General features: G+C 40.2%; 2 protein-coding genes across 5 annotated transcripts in view; one reads left to right on the top strand and one right to left on the bottom strand.

Annotated features, from left to right (window-relative positions):
- PSME4 (proteasome activator subunit 4) overlaps nt 1-8,797 on the bottom strand; it is a 98,944-nt gene extending 90,147 nt beyond the window's left edge. For 2 of the 3 annotated variants that reach the window (XM_060606033.3, XM_060606042.3), the window contains exon 1: nt 8,539-8,797. In XM_060606033.3, coding sequence (XP_060462016.2) covers nt 8,539-8,780 — 242 coding nt within the window. In that variant the 5' untranslated portion in view covers nt 8,781-8,797. Of the gene's footprint in view, nt 1-5,964; nt 6,145-8,538 lie in introns of those variants that run through there. The other variant, XM_078444473.2, reaches the window with a different exon arrangement.
- Nucleotides 8,798-9,182: 385 nt separating this feature from the next.
- The window catches only part of ACYP2 (acylphosphatase 2), a 278,925-nt gene continuing 272,643 nt past the window's right edge, over nt 9,183-15,464 (top strand). For both annotated transcript variants that reach the window (XM_078444475.2, XM_078444474.2), the window contains exon 1: nt 9,183-9,360. The gene's annotated coding sequence lies outside the window, so the exon portion shown is untranslated. The remainder of the gene's footprint in view (nt 9,361-15,464) is intronic.

The raw sequence follows: 15,464 nt of genomic DNA, 5'->3' as shown, positions 1-15,464 counted from the left end.
TTCAGATTCTGTGTCTCCCTCTCTCTCTGACCCTCCCCCATTCATGCTCTATCTCTCTCTGTCTCAAAAATAAATAAATGTTAAAAAAAAAAATTAAAAAAAAATTTTTTTTTAAAGAAATTTGTCAGAAAACAAGATGAAATATCTATGCTGAAAAGCCCCAAAATGTTTTAGTAAACATTCCATTTAGAGTGTCTACCATTAGGAGATTATAAACCACTTTTTAATAAATTTTAATGTTTTTTTTTTTTTTGAGAGAGAGAGAGAGAGAGAGAGAGAGGGCACGTGCGTGCACATGAGTGGAGGAGGGGCAGAGAGACAGGGAGACACAGAATTCAAAGCAGGCTCCAGGCTCTGAGCTGTCAGCACAGAGCCCAACATGGGGCTCAAACTCACGGACTGTGAGATCATGACCTGAGCCAAAGTCGGACACGTAACCGACTGAGCCACCCAGGTGCCCCTAAACCATTTTTTAATAATTCTTAAGTAATTTCTGCCTTATTTGAACTACAATACTATTCTCAAACCCATTTCATAGCTGCAATGGTGTTAGTTTTTTCTTGGTAAGGGAAAAGGCCTTTAGTATATTTCAATTTTTTTTTAAGTTTTTATTTATTTATTTTTTAGTAATCTCTACCCCTAATGTAGGGCTTGAACTTACAACCCTGAGATCAGGAGTAGCATGCCCTTCCAACTGAGCCAGCCAGGGGCCCCTTCACTATATTTTTAAACTCTAAAGTTTAGGTTCTATATATTTTTTTAAATGTGTATTTATTTATTTTGAAAGAGAGAGAGAGGGCGAGCATGAGCAGAGGAGGGACAGAGGGACAGGGGGAGAGAGGGGGAGGGAGGGAGAGGGAGAGAGAGAGAGAGAGAGAGAGAGAGAATGAATCCCAGGCAGGCTCCACACTGTCAGTGCAAAGTCTGACATGAGACTCAATTTCACAAACTGTGAGATCATGACCTCAGCTAAAACCAAGAGTTGGAAACTTAACCAACTGAGCCACCCAGGTACCCAGTTAGGGTCTATGTATTCTGAAAAAAAGTCAAACCAGCCTAAAAGGTGATTACCATTACCCAAAACTGTATGGTTCACCTATCAAAAAACTGTATTACTGTACCCTAAATTATTTTATACTAAATATATTTTCTAAGATTTTATTTTTTAATGTAATTTTTGAGAAAATGCATGCATGGGTGCATGAGCGGAGAGGGGCAGAGAGAGAGGGGAGACAGAGGATCCAAAGCTGGCTCTGTGCTGACAGCAGAGAGCCTGAGGTGGGGCTCAAACCTGCGAACCATGAGAACATGACCTGAGCTGAAATTGGGTGCTTAACCAACTGAGCCACCCAGGTACCCCAATATTTTATTTTTTTAAGTAATCTCCACACCCAACACAGGGTTCAAACTCACAATCCCAAGCTCAAGAGTCTCATGCTCTACTGGCTGAGCCAGCCAGGTGCCCCTTAATACTAAATATTCAGGCATAAAAATTATTATAGATTTATTTTTATTTTTCCTAATGTTTACTTTTGAGACAAAGAGAGAGTATGCACAAGCAGAGGATGGGACGGAAAAAGAGAGGGAGACACAGAATCCAGAGCAGGCTCCAGGCTCTGAGCTGTCAGTGCAGAGCCTAACATGGGGCTCAAACCCACAAACCATTAGATCATGACCTGACCCGAAGTTGGACACTCAACTGACTGAGCCACCCAGGCGCCCCTAGATTTATTTTTAAATGAAAGTCTCAAACTCACCGATGAAACCTATTCTCCCTGACCCCCACTTTGGATTATGAAACACACCATTCTTTTATTTAACCAAAATGCTCCTTTCCTCCACTTCTTTTATTAAATATATACTACTTTCTTTTGAATAGAGTATTAAAATAGACCTCATCCCAGGTTTGTTTTCTCCATTTGACTGTAAAAGTTTCTTAGAATTTCATAATGCTTTAGTTTACAAAGAATAAAAAAGTAAATTATAATATTATTGAGTACCTATGAATGTATACACTGCAGTACTAAATGCTGGGAGTGGAGGAAAGGTGTTAAGCATGGAGGACATTGACCTCCAGAAAGCTCACAGTAGAGGGAAAATATGCACACAGACTACAAAAGCATGAACAAGGGATCAAGAGGGAGTGTGCTAAAAGGGAAGAAATGCTGAGTGTAGGCCGAATATGGAAGTAGCCAACCTCAAGATTCCAAATGGGAATGAATATTTATAGTATGTGCTTTTAACATTCCACTGGCTGTGTCAATGAATATAAAGGTTTTGTTGTTGTTGTTTGCTTGCTGTTGCTTTTATTACCATGTTCTCAGCTTGCCATTCATACTGTATGAGATTTTGATCTAATTTTCTACAAAGGTTAGAGAGAAACACAGATTTGGATTTTGTACAAAAAAGATGTGCAGTGAGAGGAAGATTCACTACAAATGAGCCTCATTTAACAGAAAAATTAACTCCCAGGTTCCACAATGAGAAAACTGGTTTGGAGGTTGTGCCCTTATTTACCACTAAATAAATAAGCACCCCTTAAAAACAAACAAGTCGCCTCCATTTCACTTAAGAACATGTCTTTCTAAGACAATTTTATAACACTGCAGCGAGACGACTTAGGAACATTGTTTAAAAAAATTTTTTTTAATCTTCATTTATTTTTGAGAGAGAGACAGAGACAGAGAGAGTATGAGCAGGGGAGGGGCAGAGGGAGAGGGAGAGAGAGACAAAGAATTCGAAGCAGGCTCCAGGCTCTGAGGAGCCTGATGTGGGGCTGGAACTCCCTAAACCTGAGTTCACGACCTGAGCCAAAGTCAGCTGCTCAACCGATTGAGCCACCAAGGGGGCCCTGGGAAAATTATTTTTAAATGATACATTCAGATTTCTGAAGAACAATGAATGGTTCTGTTTTACTAGATTTTTTTTTTTTTTTTCTAACTGTGCTCCTCAGTGCCTCCATTTAGGGCATTAAAACATAAGATTTTTTTTTAAGTAATGCACTTAGAATTCATATTTTCTTCCCCCAAATTTGTTGACGGAGCTACACCTTGCCTAGGCTGTCCTTAATGAACAAAAAGGTGTGCTAAGAAAAAGAGCACACTGGAACTTCCCAAGAGGGCAGAAATCTTTCACTCACTAACATATCCCAAGTGCCAAAAACAGTGCCTGGCCCACAAAGAGCACTCAGAAAATAACTTGTTCAAAGATTCCTGCTTCTACTACTTTACATCAAACTATGTATTAGCTAATAAGAACCTCAGTGTCTTTGTTTTTAAAAGGGAGATAATTCAAGGGAGTCCTTGTTGCTCCAGGGTTGATTCTATGCCTTCGAAGTTAAGATGTCATAACACACAAATGTTCATTAATAAGCTGTATTTTAAATTTCTGTCCATGGGGTCTATTTGCAATAAGCCTTAGACAAAACAATCCAAATGGAAACTCACAAGTAAAATCACAAATTTTGCAAAGTAGAACTTCATGAGGTTGACCAAAGTGATAATGGATCATCATTCATGTTTTTAGCTTAGATAATGGCATCAGTATTGACTTTTTTGGTTTAACCCCTTTTCCCTTAGAGATACATCCTGGAAGCACCTATGAATGAAGTAATATGTTCAAAAATAATGGGGGTGGGTGGGTATGGAAGGAACATGATTGGCCATGAGTTGATAATTGGAAGATGGGTTAGAGAACTATTCAAATCACATATATTGACAAATGAGATTCTGGCAATAACATCCTGTTAACTAGAGGAGAAAAAACTGATGAAGTGTTTTAAAAGAATGAGTAAGAGAGGTCCTTGAGGGGCACCTGATTGGCTCAGTCAGTAGAGGATGTGCCTCTTAATCTCAGGGTCATGAGTTCAAGCCCAGCATTGGGCATGGAGCCGAAAGAAAGAAAGAAAGAAAGAAAGAAAGAAAGAAAGAAAGAAAGAAAGAAAGAAAGAAAGAAACTAAAGAGGTATTTGAAAAATGGGAAGGGCTTCATATATATATGAACTTTGTGCTCAATTTTGCTTTGAACCTAAAACTGCTCTAAAAAATAGTTTGTTCATTAAAAAAAAAAAGAAGGATAGTTTATTGCACTGTTACATAACTTTGTCAGAAAAATTCATATTCCCAAAATCATTTAATTCATTTACTTTGTCTTTCTATGGAAAATCAACTTTTAAATCAACTTTACAAAGAAACTTTGGTTCTTGTTCGGAGTGTTGTCACACCATAGTAACAATGGCAAACCTTCTCTACTACTTTCCCAACTGGTTTTCACTGATGAATGTGGTAATGTGTCAAGACTTTAAGATTTTTTATTAAAAACAGGCACTTCTATTTATTGTGTACTTCACAATTTCAACACGCAAACATTAGATACCCTAAATAAGTTCATTGTGTTAATAGATAACTGAGATTCAGCAGTTAGCATTTTCCACTTTCTCCCTTAACAAAGAGATGATACAAATTTGGGTGCTCTTGTGGTCAGATTATTACTTTCCATAAAAGGAGTTCAGTGTATTTGATAATTCTTATCTTGACTAAACTTAGGTTTCCGGTGGTTATATAATCTAATTAAATACATTATGTGGTTTCAACTGGGATAATCCAATTCCTATTTTAGAAGCCTACATAATTAAACAAGGAAGTTACAGTTTAATTAGCAAATGAAATGATTTCTCAATATAATGGTCATATCATAATAATAAAACAGCACAGAAGTTAACATTTCACTCTAACAACAAAAAAACACATTTAAATGTGGGCGGGGGGGGGGGGGGGGCGCCTGGGTGGCTCAGTTGGTTAAGCATCTGACTTTGGCTCAGGTCATGATCTCAGGGTTCGTGAATTCGAGCCCCACGTCGGGCTCTGTGCTGACAGCTCAGAGCCTGGAGCCTACTTTGGATTCTGTGTCTCCTCCTCTCTCTGCCCATCCCCTGCTCATGCTCTGTCTCTCTCAATAATAAATAATCATTAAAAAAAAATTAAAAATAAAACATCTCGGTAAAAACATTTAAATGTCCTTCATAATACAGTAAGCCCACATCCTTCACGAGAATCAAAATTCTGATTGAAAAAAGGAAACACTAAAGAATTACATCCATAATGTAATTACAGGTAAACTTATAGGAAATAGTAGCCCATTCACTTGTTTTCCTTCCTCTAGACCAACTTAAAGGAACACAGAGCTAGAAAGGCCCTTTAGCACTAACTCAGTGATTTTTGGATCCCTGAGCAGGCTTCAGGGGCTTCTATGGTCAGTGAAGTGTTAAAACGAAAAAAAAAATTGTTGCAACTGCATTCTTCCCAAAGACCCCAATATTGTGCTTCTGATTTTGCTTTTATACAACAGTCCATGGCTAAGTTTTAAGTTTGAAAAACCACTAAGAGTCTATCACACTTTCCAAGAGGACTCTAAAGCTTCAGAGAGGTTAAGAAAGACCAAGATGATAATGTTCACGGAAAGGCCAGGTAAAGAGAAACTGACATCTTCAAACTAGACCTCCACCGCCTCACGTGAAAGGTCCAAAGGACAAAGGGAGAAAAAAAGCAAGTTTCAAGATTACCTTTATTCAACTCCATCATGGGCCATACCAGTTATCCACCAATACCTTTCACTTAGTGTCCAGGAGCAGTCTTTTCTGTGACCATTATTAGGTTTGAGCCTCTCTTCTCCAATTTGTTTCCTTGCTTCTTAAAAACTGTCCCTGTGATATTATGTCACACAATGTCTCTTTAACAGGCAGTTCTAATACTTTAACTTGTTCATGCAAGAGAGCTTGTATTTTATCACAGGCCAATTTTTAAAATACACAGAAATAACCTTTCTCACAGAGATACTACATAGACCCACAAGTCTTGAAATGGATGGAAACAGAATGACAATAAGTACTAAGGTGAGGTAAAAAGTAAAAAAAAAAAAAAAAGGGAGCCTGAATATCCCCAAACCAGAACTCTATCCCACACAGACCTGTGATGCCCTGATTAGGGGTGTATACTTCTGGTCCGGGATCCAGTCCCAGTGCCTCTGAACAGCATTTACACTCTGGTCTTCTTTAGGAATGTGCTTGATCTATGCAACTATTCCCAGTGCTTTACAAGCTGCTCAAACAGTCCTTGCAGAAAGATACACATTGGCTTATTTGAGGCTCTACAGGATAAAAAATAAAATCATAAAATACCACACCAGGGCTGTCTCCCAGGAATTATTTAGTCCAACCCCTTCATTTTTCACAAGAATACTAATAATATACATGAATTAAAGTCACTTTCCCACCGTCACAGAGCTACTGCTGGTAGAAGTTAGATTTTGTTTTCATTACTACTTTCCATTCTTCTGCAAAGTACTAAATATGATCACTGCTCAGGTAATTGCCAGCTATCATCACATGTTTTGGCATCATTTAGATGTAAACTTGTGCAACACAAGGCTTATTAAAAAACAACAAGTGCAACTATAAACAGGTCACCTTAACATGACTTAGGAGAAAAAAAATACACCCAAGATCACAACATGTCCCACCAAGTTCAGAATGTCTCATACTGCAATCCTTAGAATCAGTTTGTTCCAAAATAAAATCCTGACAGCATTTCTTGCTAGTTACTTCGACATAAATGGTTTGAGTTTCACAGGCTAGTAAGCTTTCTCAACTGCAATCTTGCCCTCAACAGCAAGGACTGTCTCCACTGTATTTTTAGCCATTTCCAGATAAAAGCTACTTACACATAATAAGCCAAAAATAATCAAACTCTAGGTGCTAATTTGCCAAGCTGAGTAATAAGTATGTCAGAAAACAATGCTTAACTATGCCTGTGAAGATTCTAGATTCAGAAATCCAAACCAGGTAAGCATTCACACATTGGTATATATTGTGCATCTAAAAGAAGCTGTGTCCCCCAAAATGGTTATTCTCTGGCAAATCTAATAAGAGTGATTAAAATGGGGAATTACTGGAACTGACAAAGTAGTTTTACTGTGCCTGAGTAAGACAAACACATAGAAGCTCACATGAAAAATCATTTGATTTCAATCAGTTATAAAACATAGAACATTGCTGTTTTGACTAAAAGTGGTTCTTTTCCCTGTTGCATTTCTTTTTTCCCAGAGTCTCCTAAGAATCCTAAATACACAAACTTCTTTACACTCTTCAAGAGGAGAGCTGTTAACCTTGACATTTTATGGTCACTCTTTGAAAAGGGAAAATTAAGTGTTTAAGTTTTGCTTTTTAATTAAAAAGGTAATTATTCCCACCACCACTGCACCAAGTGGAGATGAGAAATTTGTCAGAGGCTCCCTAATAATTGGCAGATAAGCATCATCCTGTGAGGAAATGTAGACAAGACTATTGCATTACAAAACCCTGAGTCATCACCCAGTTCACTCAGCAGATTTGGGTAAACAGTGGATAAGTGACTTATGTCTTGTGTGTTTATCCATCCATACCCACATTCATGAACATACAATGTTACCAGATTTTGTGTACAGTTAACCAAAGAAGATACAGCACAACTTTCTTAAAAAATTCTTCTCTCACAACGAGGATACCCATCTAGCAAATAAAGTGCCTAACCTTTCCCCCCCAGACCGTATTTTTACTTGCTGCCCCCCCCCCCCAATTTCAGTGGCACTATAGCTTAAGGAGAGTTTGTGCAAAAAAAAAAAAAAAAAAAAAAAAAAAAAGAAACCGTAATCGAACAATAACATAACTCCTGAAACTGATTTTTAGGTCATCTATATTCATCTGAGCGACTCAAAAATTAACGCAAGCCCTGTACTAATAACGCCCTGGACAATCTGACAGCTCTCTTCTATTTTCCTTAGGGTCGCACATTTCCAAAGGAAATGTCACAACTGGAGAAACATACAGTTTCCCGATGTTCTAAGACTCAACACTCTCAACATTAACTGTCTAGTATACAGCTCAAGAAAGCGCTAAGAGCTGATTTTGAACCAATCTATTCAATCAAACTCACAAAGACTGAGCAGGCCCAAAAAAGCAGAACCTACAAGTTCCCTACGGCCTCCTTCCCATTCAGAAAGTTACGAGACCTGAATTGAGGGCTATAAAGAGGCGGAGACCGTAGAGGAAGAACCGGAGGAAGCACCAGGAAAAGTCGAGTTACTCCCCCATAGACGAATCCTCTCCTCCCACATCCCCCATGGGCAAAGGTTCAGGACCCTTGAGGGACCCTTCATCTCTCCCTGAGGGCCTGGTGCCCTCCGGCTCCCCAAGATGCCGTAGGTCGCAAGACAACAACCTAAACCCTTGGGGAGAAGCAGCTAGGGAGGACCTACAAGGCTGGTGAGGACAGAGGAGGTCCCGCAGTAAAGTGGCAGGGAGCGGACTTGAGTGCTTCCCAGGCTTCCTGTAGCGATTCTCCGACTACTGCTCGGAGACCACCGGAGGGTCGAGTCGGGGCAGAGCTGTGTCCAGCGGTCCCGTGTGGACAAAGAGCCGCCGCTGCCCTTGCCCCGGACGCTTTCCCACTGAGCCTTTGCCCCCCTTTGCCCACGCACCCACCCTGCAGACCCGAACACACTTACGTGGAGAGTTTCCTGGTCCAGAAGAGGCCCCCGGGCCACAGCTCTTGGAGCTGCACGGCCCGGCCCAGGTTGCTTTTGATCTGGGCCAGCTGCAAGTCGGACTCGGCGTCCAGCCGCTCGGCATAGGGCAGCAGCTTGTTGTAGACGATCTCCTTCTGCGGGACGAAGCCCCGCGAGTCCGGGCCGGGACGCCCGCCGGGCTCCGGGGGATCCCCGCCGCCCGCCCGCTCGGCCGGCTCCATGAGCCTAGGGACACCCCCCCCACCCCCTCCCACCCTAACCCTCCCCGGCCCCCACCCCTCTCCGGGCTCCGCCTCCTCCGCGTCGTCGTCGCCCCACGGCGGTCGGCAGCCCGTAGCCCTCGGCCCGACCGCTGGGCCCCCTGCGCTGGCCGGCGCGCTGCTGGTCCCCGCGCGATCCCAGTTCGTTGGCGGCGGCAGCGGCCGCTCTGCCCGCCCCGCACCGGCTCGGCTGGTGACGCTGCAGCAGCCGGGCCCGCAGGTTCCGGACGGGCCTCAAGTCACTTCCGGGGCGGGGCGGAGCGACGGCGTCGGAGGAGGTGGCGGCGGTGGTGGCGGCAGCGGGAGCCCAGCGGGCCGCGCCTTTCTCGCCGTGGGCCGGGCTCGGAGCCCCCACCCCCGGGCCTCACCGGCCGAGCGCGAGCCTGCCCCACCGGAAACACGAAGCCGAATTCCAGGCTATTGTCCTTCCTCGCCTGGGGTTGCGCGGTCCCTGTGGCTGTCCTCGGGAGCCCGTAGTCGCGGTGCTCTCCGCCAAGGCGGTGGGCCTAGTCCCCCACGCCGAGTGTGTGGAAAAACCTAGGTACTCTGTATCCATCTCACTTGTTAATTATAGATTTTTTTACTCTGTCTCCTTTAAGTCCCCTCTTTCGGGTATTTTTCTGGCCGCTCTCATTCCAAAAAGGTGAATTGTTATTCAACAAATATTAATTGAACTGCTATTTTGTGTGTCAGACGCTCCTTTTAGGCCCTTGAAATGGGAAGAGCACGTGATTTCTGCCCTCTAGGGTTTTACAATCTACCTGAGCTTTAGTCTAGGGAACAAGCAATTACAAGACAATACTCTTAATTACTGGATAAGTACAGGATGCCTTGGGAACACCTAAAGAGAATTTCAAACTGTAGGGGTGTCAGGTAGTTTCCTAGAAGTGATAAAGTTGAGGTTTAAGGGAGTTGAGGGCAGAGTTGGTTAGGAAAAGGAGGACAAGGTACAGCAACAGCTTAGAGGCCACAAGCATGCACTCTAGGAATTCAAGGAAGTTCAGAATGGCTGCAGATTGCTTGCAAGAGGGGAGTGCAGGATTGAAACCTAGAAAAATGCTAGGGAGTTTTTAGAGCATTAATCCTAAAAGCAACAAAAACTCTGAAACATTTTAAGCATAGGAGTGGTGTGATATAACTTACATTTTCCAAGAATCATTCTGGCTTTATGTGGAGAATGGATTAAAATAGACACCACTGGAAACTGGAGGAACTCTTAAGAAGTTGTGACATAATGATGTCAGTGGAATGATTTGAAAGCTACTGCAGCAAGTAAAATGGCCTGGACTTGGTAGCTGACTGAATATGAAGAGTGAAACAATGGGAAGAGACAGGATGATTTCAGATTTGTGGTTTGGGAAGATGGATAGTAAACTCCTTCACTGAGATAGAGAACACAACAGAAACAGATTTGGAGACAGAATGCCTAAGGGATGGAAAAGTACTTTGATGTATGGATCAAGGGGATGATCTAAACTGAAATATTGATTAGCATATAGGTAGGACTGAAGGGAATGAGACAGAGACTTACTAACAGATAACAGGCATATTAAGAATTTTAAGAGTTTAAGAATTTTAAGAGTTTTAAGAATTTTAAGATTGAGCAAAAATCTATCAAAATTGGGCAGAGTAAAAGCAGAAGTTTGGAGCCCAGAGAGGAGCCAAGGGAAAGATTTATGTAGAGAAGGTGTGGAGACAAAGAAAGGAAACTATTTGATTGGCTATACCTTAAAGCCCAGTTGGCTGTTTATGATTGGTTGTCCTTAGCGTTTAGATTTCATAACCTTGAGGCATTTACACAGAATTTGGGCAAGGACATTAGAGCCACCTCAGTCTAATGGCTGTTGTGTAATTAGGTTAACAGTATGAAAAGAGTAGGGTCCTTGACCAGCCTCTCGGGTACCATATTTAGGGATGTGTAGAGAAAGAGGAGAGAGACCACAAAGAATGGTCATGAGAAGCTGTCAGAGAAATAGGAGGAGTTCTAGGAAAGGGGCCTCCCTAAAGATGGAGTGTTTCAGATGGAGGAAGTAATCAGTGTACCAAAAGTGATTTGAGCTGTTAAATGAAATGAGAACTGAGTAGAGTTTATAGGAGTTGTTGATACAGCAGGTAACAGTTTCAGTGGAGTGTACAAATGGAAACCAGATCACAATGACACTGGATAAATAGGAAGTAAATAAATAGAGGCAGCAAAAGCAGACAACCTTTTTTAAAAGTTTGGGTGGGAAGAAAAGGAGAGAGATAAGGAGGTAGCTGGAATAAAAAGGAATTTTTGAAGGTGGGATATGTTTTAAATAATAATGAGAAGGAGCCAATGGAGAAAGGTTGAAGTTACGTGGGCGAGCATGACAGAGAGTGGGAGAGAATATGGAGTCATTGGCCTTTAGCAATAAGCCAGACTGTGCTTCATTGTCAGAGGAGGAAGGCAGGGGAGGATAGGTGCAAATGCAGAAAGGTTTGCAGTTTTGGGTGGCTAGGTTGGAGAAGTTCTTTCTGATAGTTTCTTTTTTGTTTTTCTGTGTAATGAGAGAATGAGAACAATGGGAAGAAGTGGGGGGAAGGAGATTGGAGGAGACTAGAGAATGTTTATAGTAGTCTCAAAATTCAGAAAACTCATTAGAGAAACAGAATTATTTGTCAGTTAAGTCTGGAAGCATGAATTTACTGCCATCTGTCTGAACACTTTAGTGATTTTTCCCAATAATGTTTAGCAGCCCCAGATTGTGTGCCGTGGAGTCTGGTATGATACAGTGACAAAAGAATAAGAATGTATGTTGGTGGTGGCGATGGTAATGGTGTTAGCTACCCTTTGTTGAGCCCTTCTCTCAGCCGGCGCTTTACCCACAATATCTCATTGAATTCTCTTTCCTAAGTAGGATCCTTGGGTTGAGAATATTTAAAAGAGAGTGGTTAATGTCAAAATTGGTTGAAGTCTAAATGAAAGAGAAGAGGGTTAATAGAGAGGTCAAGGTACTCGGATCCTAATGAGGTACAGGAGCAATATGAAAGGATTAGCCTGAACAAGGGATCTGGAAGAACAGGAATGTTTGGACTTAAGATTTCAAAGAAGCAGTTCCTGATGATGTCAGTTTCCCTGGGAATGGATGTCTAAACTGGAAAGGTCAAAAGAATTATTGGAACAAAAAAGATGAAGTCTCTTTCTGTTATTGTATGTGAACTTTAATGGAAAACACTAGTGAGTGAAACCTATTCAGGTGAGAAAGTTGAGAAACCTTAAATCTCTCTGGGGGACTTAGTCCACTTATCATTTGAGATAGTCATCCAAAGTCTGGGGTTAATTTTCTCTTCTGAGACCAACTCCCAAGCATTTTTTATCTTTTAGAGCTCCGGATCCTCTGCCAAAAGATAACAGCACATTATGCTTTCATTCAGACCCTGAGGGAGACATTGGCTTCTTATCAGACCCCTCCAGGAAACAGACTAAAATCTCCTTTCTTGGAAAGTGCAATAGCCCTTCATGGAAAATATTCTGAAGGCAGAGGTTTCTCCTCAGGTTGGAGGAATTAATGGGGATAATTACCAATCAAATATTTATGCCTTTGGTTCACTGCTTGATAATCCACTTAGTAGCAGTGAACAAAAATGACAGGTTGTTAATTTCCTGCCTTCCCTGCCTTATTCTGTATATGATACATTTGAGCCTGAGAGTATATTGAATTTATGTGGTCAGAGCATAATCTTTAGAAGTATTTGAATTATATTAGAATGATTCATTCTAATGTAATCAAATATCCAAACTTCTGCTGTATTTCAGTTCCTAAAGGCACAAGAATATTGGACCTGAGAAATGAGAGGTTTTTTCCTGTTCCTATATGTTTTTTAAGTTTTGATTTTTTTCATCCCAAAGCCCTTCTCATCTGGCCATAGTAGCTACTTTCCTTCATTAGAGTGTATTTAGAATTCATTTTTTTAGTAAAGAGAAAATCACAGCTAAAGGAATGAATTCTTCTGTGATTACTACTTTATAGTTTTCCTCTTTGTTAGGCATTTTGCCATTTTACTATGATGTAGCTGGATGTAGGTTTCTTTTTATTTATCTTGCAGGGGATTTGTATTTCTTAAAAGATCCATGTCACTCATCAATCATAAAAATTTTTGGCTATTATCTTTTCACAATTTTTTCCCCTTCTTTCTTTGTAGAATTCCCATTAGACGTATGTTAAATCTTCTTATGCTACTCTCCATATTTGTTACTTTCATTTTGCAAGTCTTTGTCTCCTTACTCATTCTGGATAACTATCAGACCTATTTCTAACTCATAGAATTCTTTGTTTATCTTTATCTGATCTGTTTAACTTATCTATTGAGCTTCTAATTCCAACGATTATATTTTTAATTTTACAAGTTCTATTTAGTTCTTTTCCAAATCTACTATTCTATTTTCATTGGCTTTTGTTCTTTATGGTTCCAATGACTCTTTTCATCATTTTGACATGTGTATTTAATTATTTTAGACAATTGTATTCAAACAGTCCTTTCTGTTATTTCAGATTTTTAAAAGTTTTTTAAACTTTATTTAAGTAATCTCTATACCCAACATGGGGCTCAAACTCACAACCCTAAGATCAAGAGTCACATGCTCCTCTGACTGAGCCAGCCAGACACCCCTGTTATTTCAGACTTTTGGGGATGCTATATGTTTGTTGACTTTTGTTCATGGTGGATCATTTGCTTCAGTTTTATAATTTTTTATTTTATGAAATTATCTTCACATGGCTTTTTTTCTCTGTGGAAATCCCATGTGACCCAGAGCATTTTGTTGGTTTGTTTGTTTGCACCAGACCCACAAAAATATCACAGGCTCAGTACCAATAAATATTTATGTTAATTTCTCAGCTATGTAAACTTCTCAAATATAAATTTGGATTTCTGTCCTATGCAAGTTACAGGCCTGAGAATTCAGCCCTTGGAGAGTTTTATTACTATGCAATATTTGACTTCCAACTCCCTTAGGTTCAAGGCTTCAACTTCTTTCCCTGAGTAGATATTAAAGTGCAAGTCACTTGCTGTTTCAAGATTCAATAACATTGCCCCAAAATTGATGCAGAGTTAAGTCACACACTTATCACTCTGGCTTTCCTTTCTTTTTTGTTTCTGTCATCTGGAGATTTTTTTCTGTGTGTGAACTCATCTATTGTTATCACTTGTTATGTTTAATGCAGCTTTTCTATATTAGGGTTTCTGCATTACTCAGGATGCCATGTTACTGGAACTGGAGACCCTTAAGGAATGAACTTCTAGCTCTGAAGTATTAGACATCATTTGGAGCAAAGGGGAATGATCATGGATGATTCAGAGCTTTTTTAGAATCCTCATATCACATAGGTGGTCACTGGTGATGCCTATCTATCAAGGCATATTTATTAAAGGATTAAAAATTATTATGTTATTATTTAGAAAATGCCTATTTGATATTTAAATACTAGGAGTTTTTCAACACAACTGAAGCTCTTTATGTTTCTTCTTTTTGACAAGCTATGGATAATATAGGAGGACACATCTTCCTTCATAATCAAATATAGTAAAGAGATGTATTGTATTTAATGGTAGTTGAAAAAGTTAACAGTAGAGGCAGTGGAGAGATAATAACTAATGCACAAAGAGGATATATGCTCTTTCCACCTACCCCCTGCTCCTAAGCACAGCATGGAATTGTCTGCATGAATAATTTGAAGAGCCAGCAAGACACTCACACTATATCTGATGCTTGAAATGCTACCCTTTACAATCTGTTTCTTTGTACTAAACACAATCTCTTTTGAAATTTACAGACTCATAAGAGGGGTAATATATCAAATCCCTAATTCTCCAGGGTGAATTATATATTCATTAATTCAATAAACATTATTAAGTGCCTCCTGAGTGCCAAGTTTGAGATCATAAGATGAATGACACAGTACTTGTCCTCAAGGAGTTCACTATCTAGTGGGTTGACAGTCAAGTAAACAGATAAAATTGTAACTAAATGTCACCTGGGATCTTACTACCTCTTAAAATCTCTAGATAAAACTAATTCAGACTGCCTTCCATAGACTGAAAAATTCAGTGCCTCACCCATTAGTTCTGCCTGCCAGTTTTGGAGAATGGGGACTTATGTTTTTATAGCAATTCCCAGATCTAAACTTTTGCTCTGGTAAACTACTTCTGTCAAGTGATCATCTTATCCTGAGGCTTCTGTTGTTCCTGTTCCAGTAGTGCTTTAATCTAAACATTTCCACAATTTCTGTAATTTCCACAAACCATTCATACAAGGCTCTATGTGTATGTGAGAGAGAGAGAGAGAGAGAGAAAGAGACAATAAATGTAAATAAGTTAAAAGAGACAAATGGATTTATATGGTAGAAAGAATAAACAACTTAAAATTTAATATAAAATATTTTTCCTAAAAGATCAATTTTCTATATGATTACTAATATGGAGCTCACTGACTGGCAGAGCAGTCAGACATTAAACATTTCCTTTTACAGGTATTTTAATTATGATTTTGTTAAATGCTTTAATAGGATAAGGGGTGCTCTGATTGTGTAGAATAGGGGGACCTGGCCTAGACCGGGAGGCCTGGAAAGATTTCTTTGAAGAAGTAGCAGTTGACAAATGAGTTGGGGAAAAGGATGATTAGGA

Source organism: Panthera onca, chromosome A3 (assembly GCF_046562875.1).
Source record: "Panthera onca isolate mPanOnc1 chromosome A3, mPanOnc1 haplotype 2, whole genome shotgun sequence".
Taxonomy (NCBI): Eukaryota; Metazoa; Chordata; class Mammalia; order Carnivora; family Felidae; genus Panthera; species Panthera onca.
Note: the sequence above shows the minus strand (reverse complement) of the source record. Positions and strands in the feature narration are given on the sequence as shown.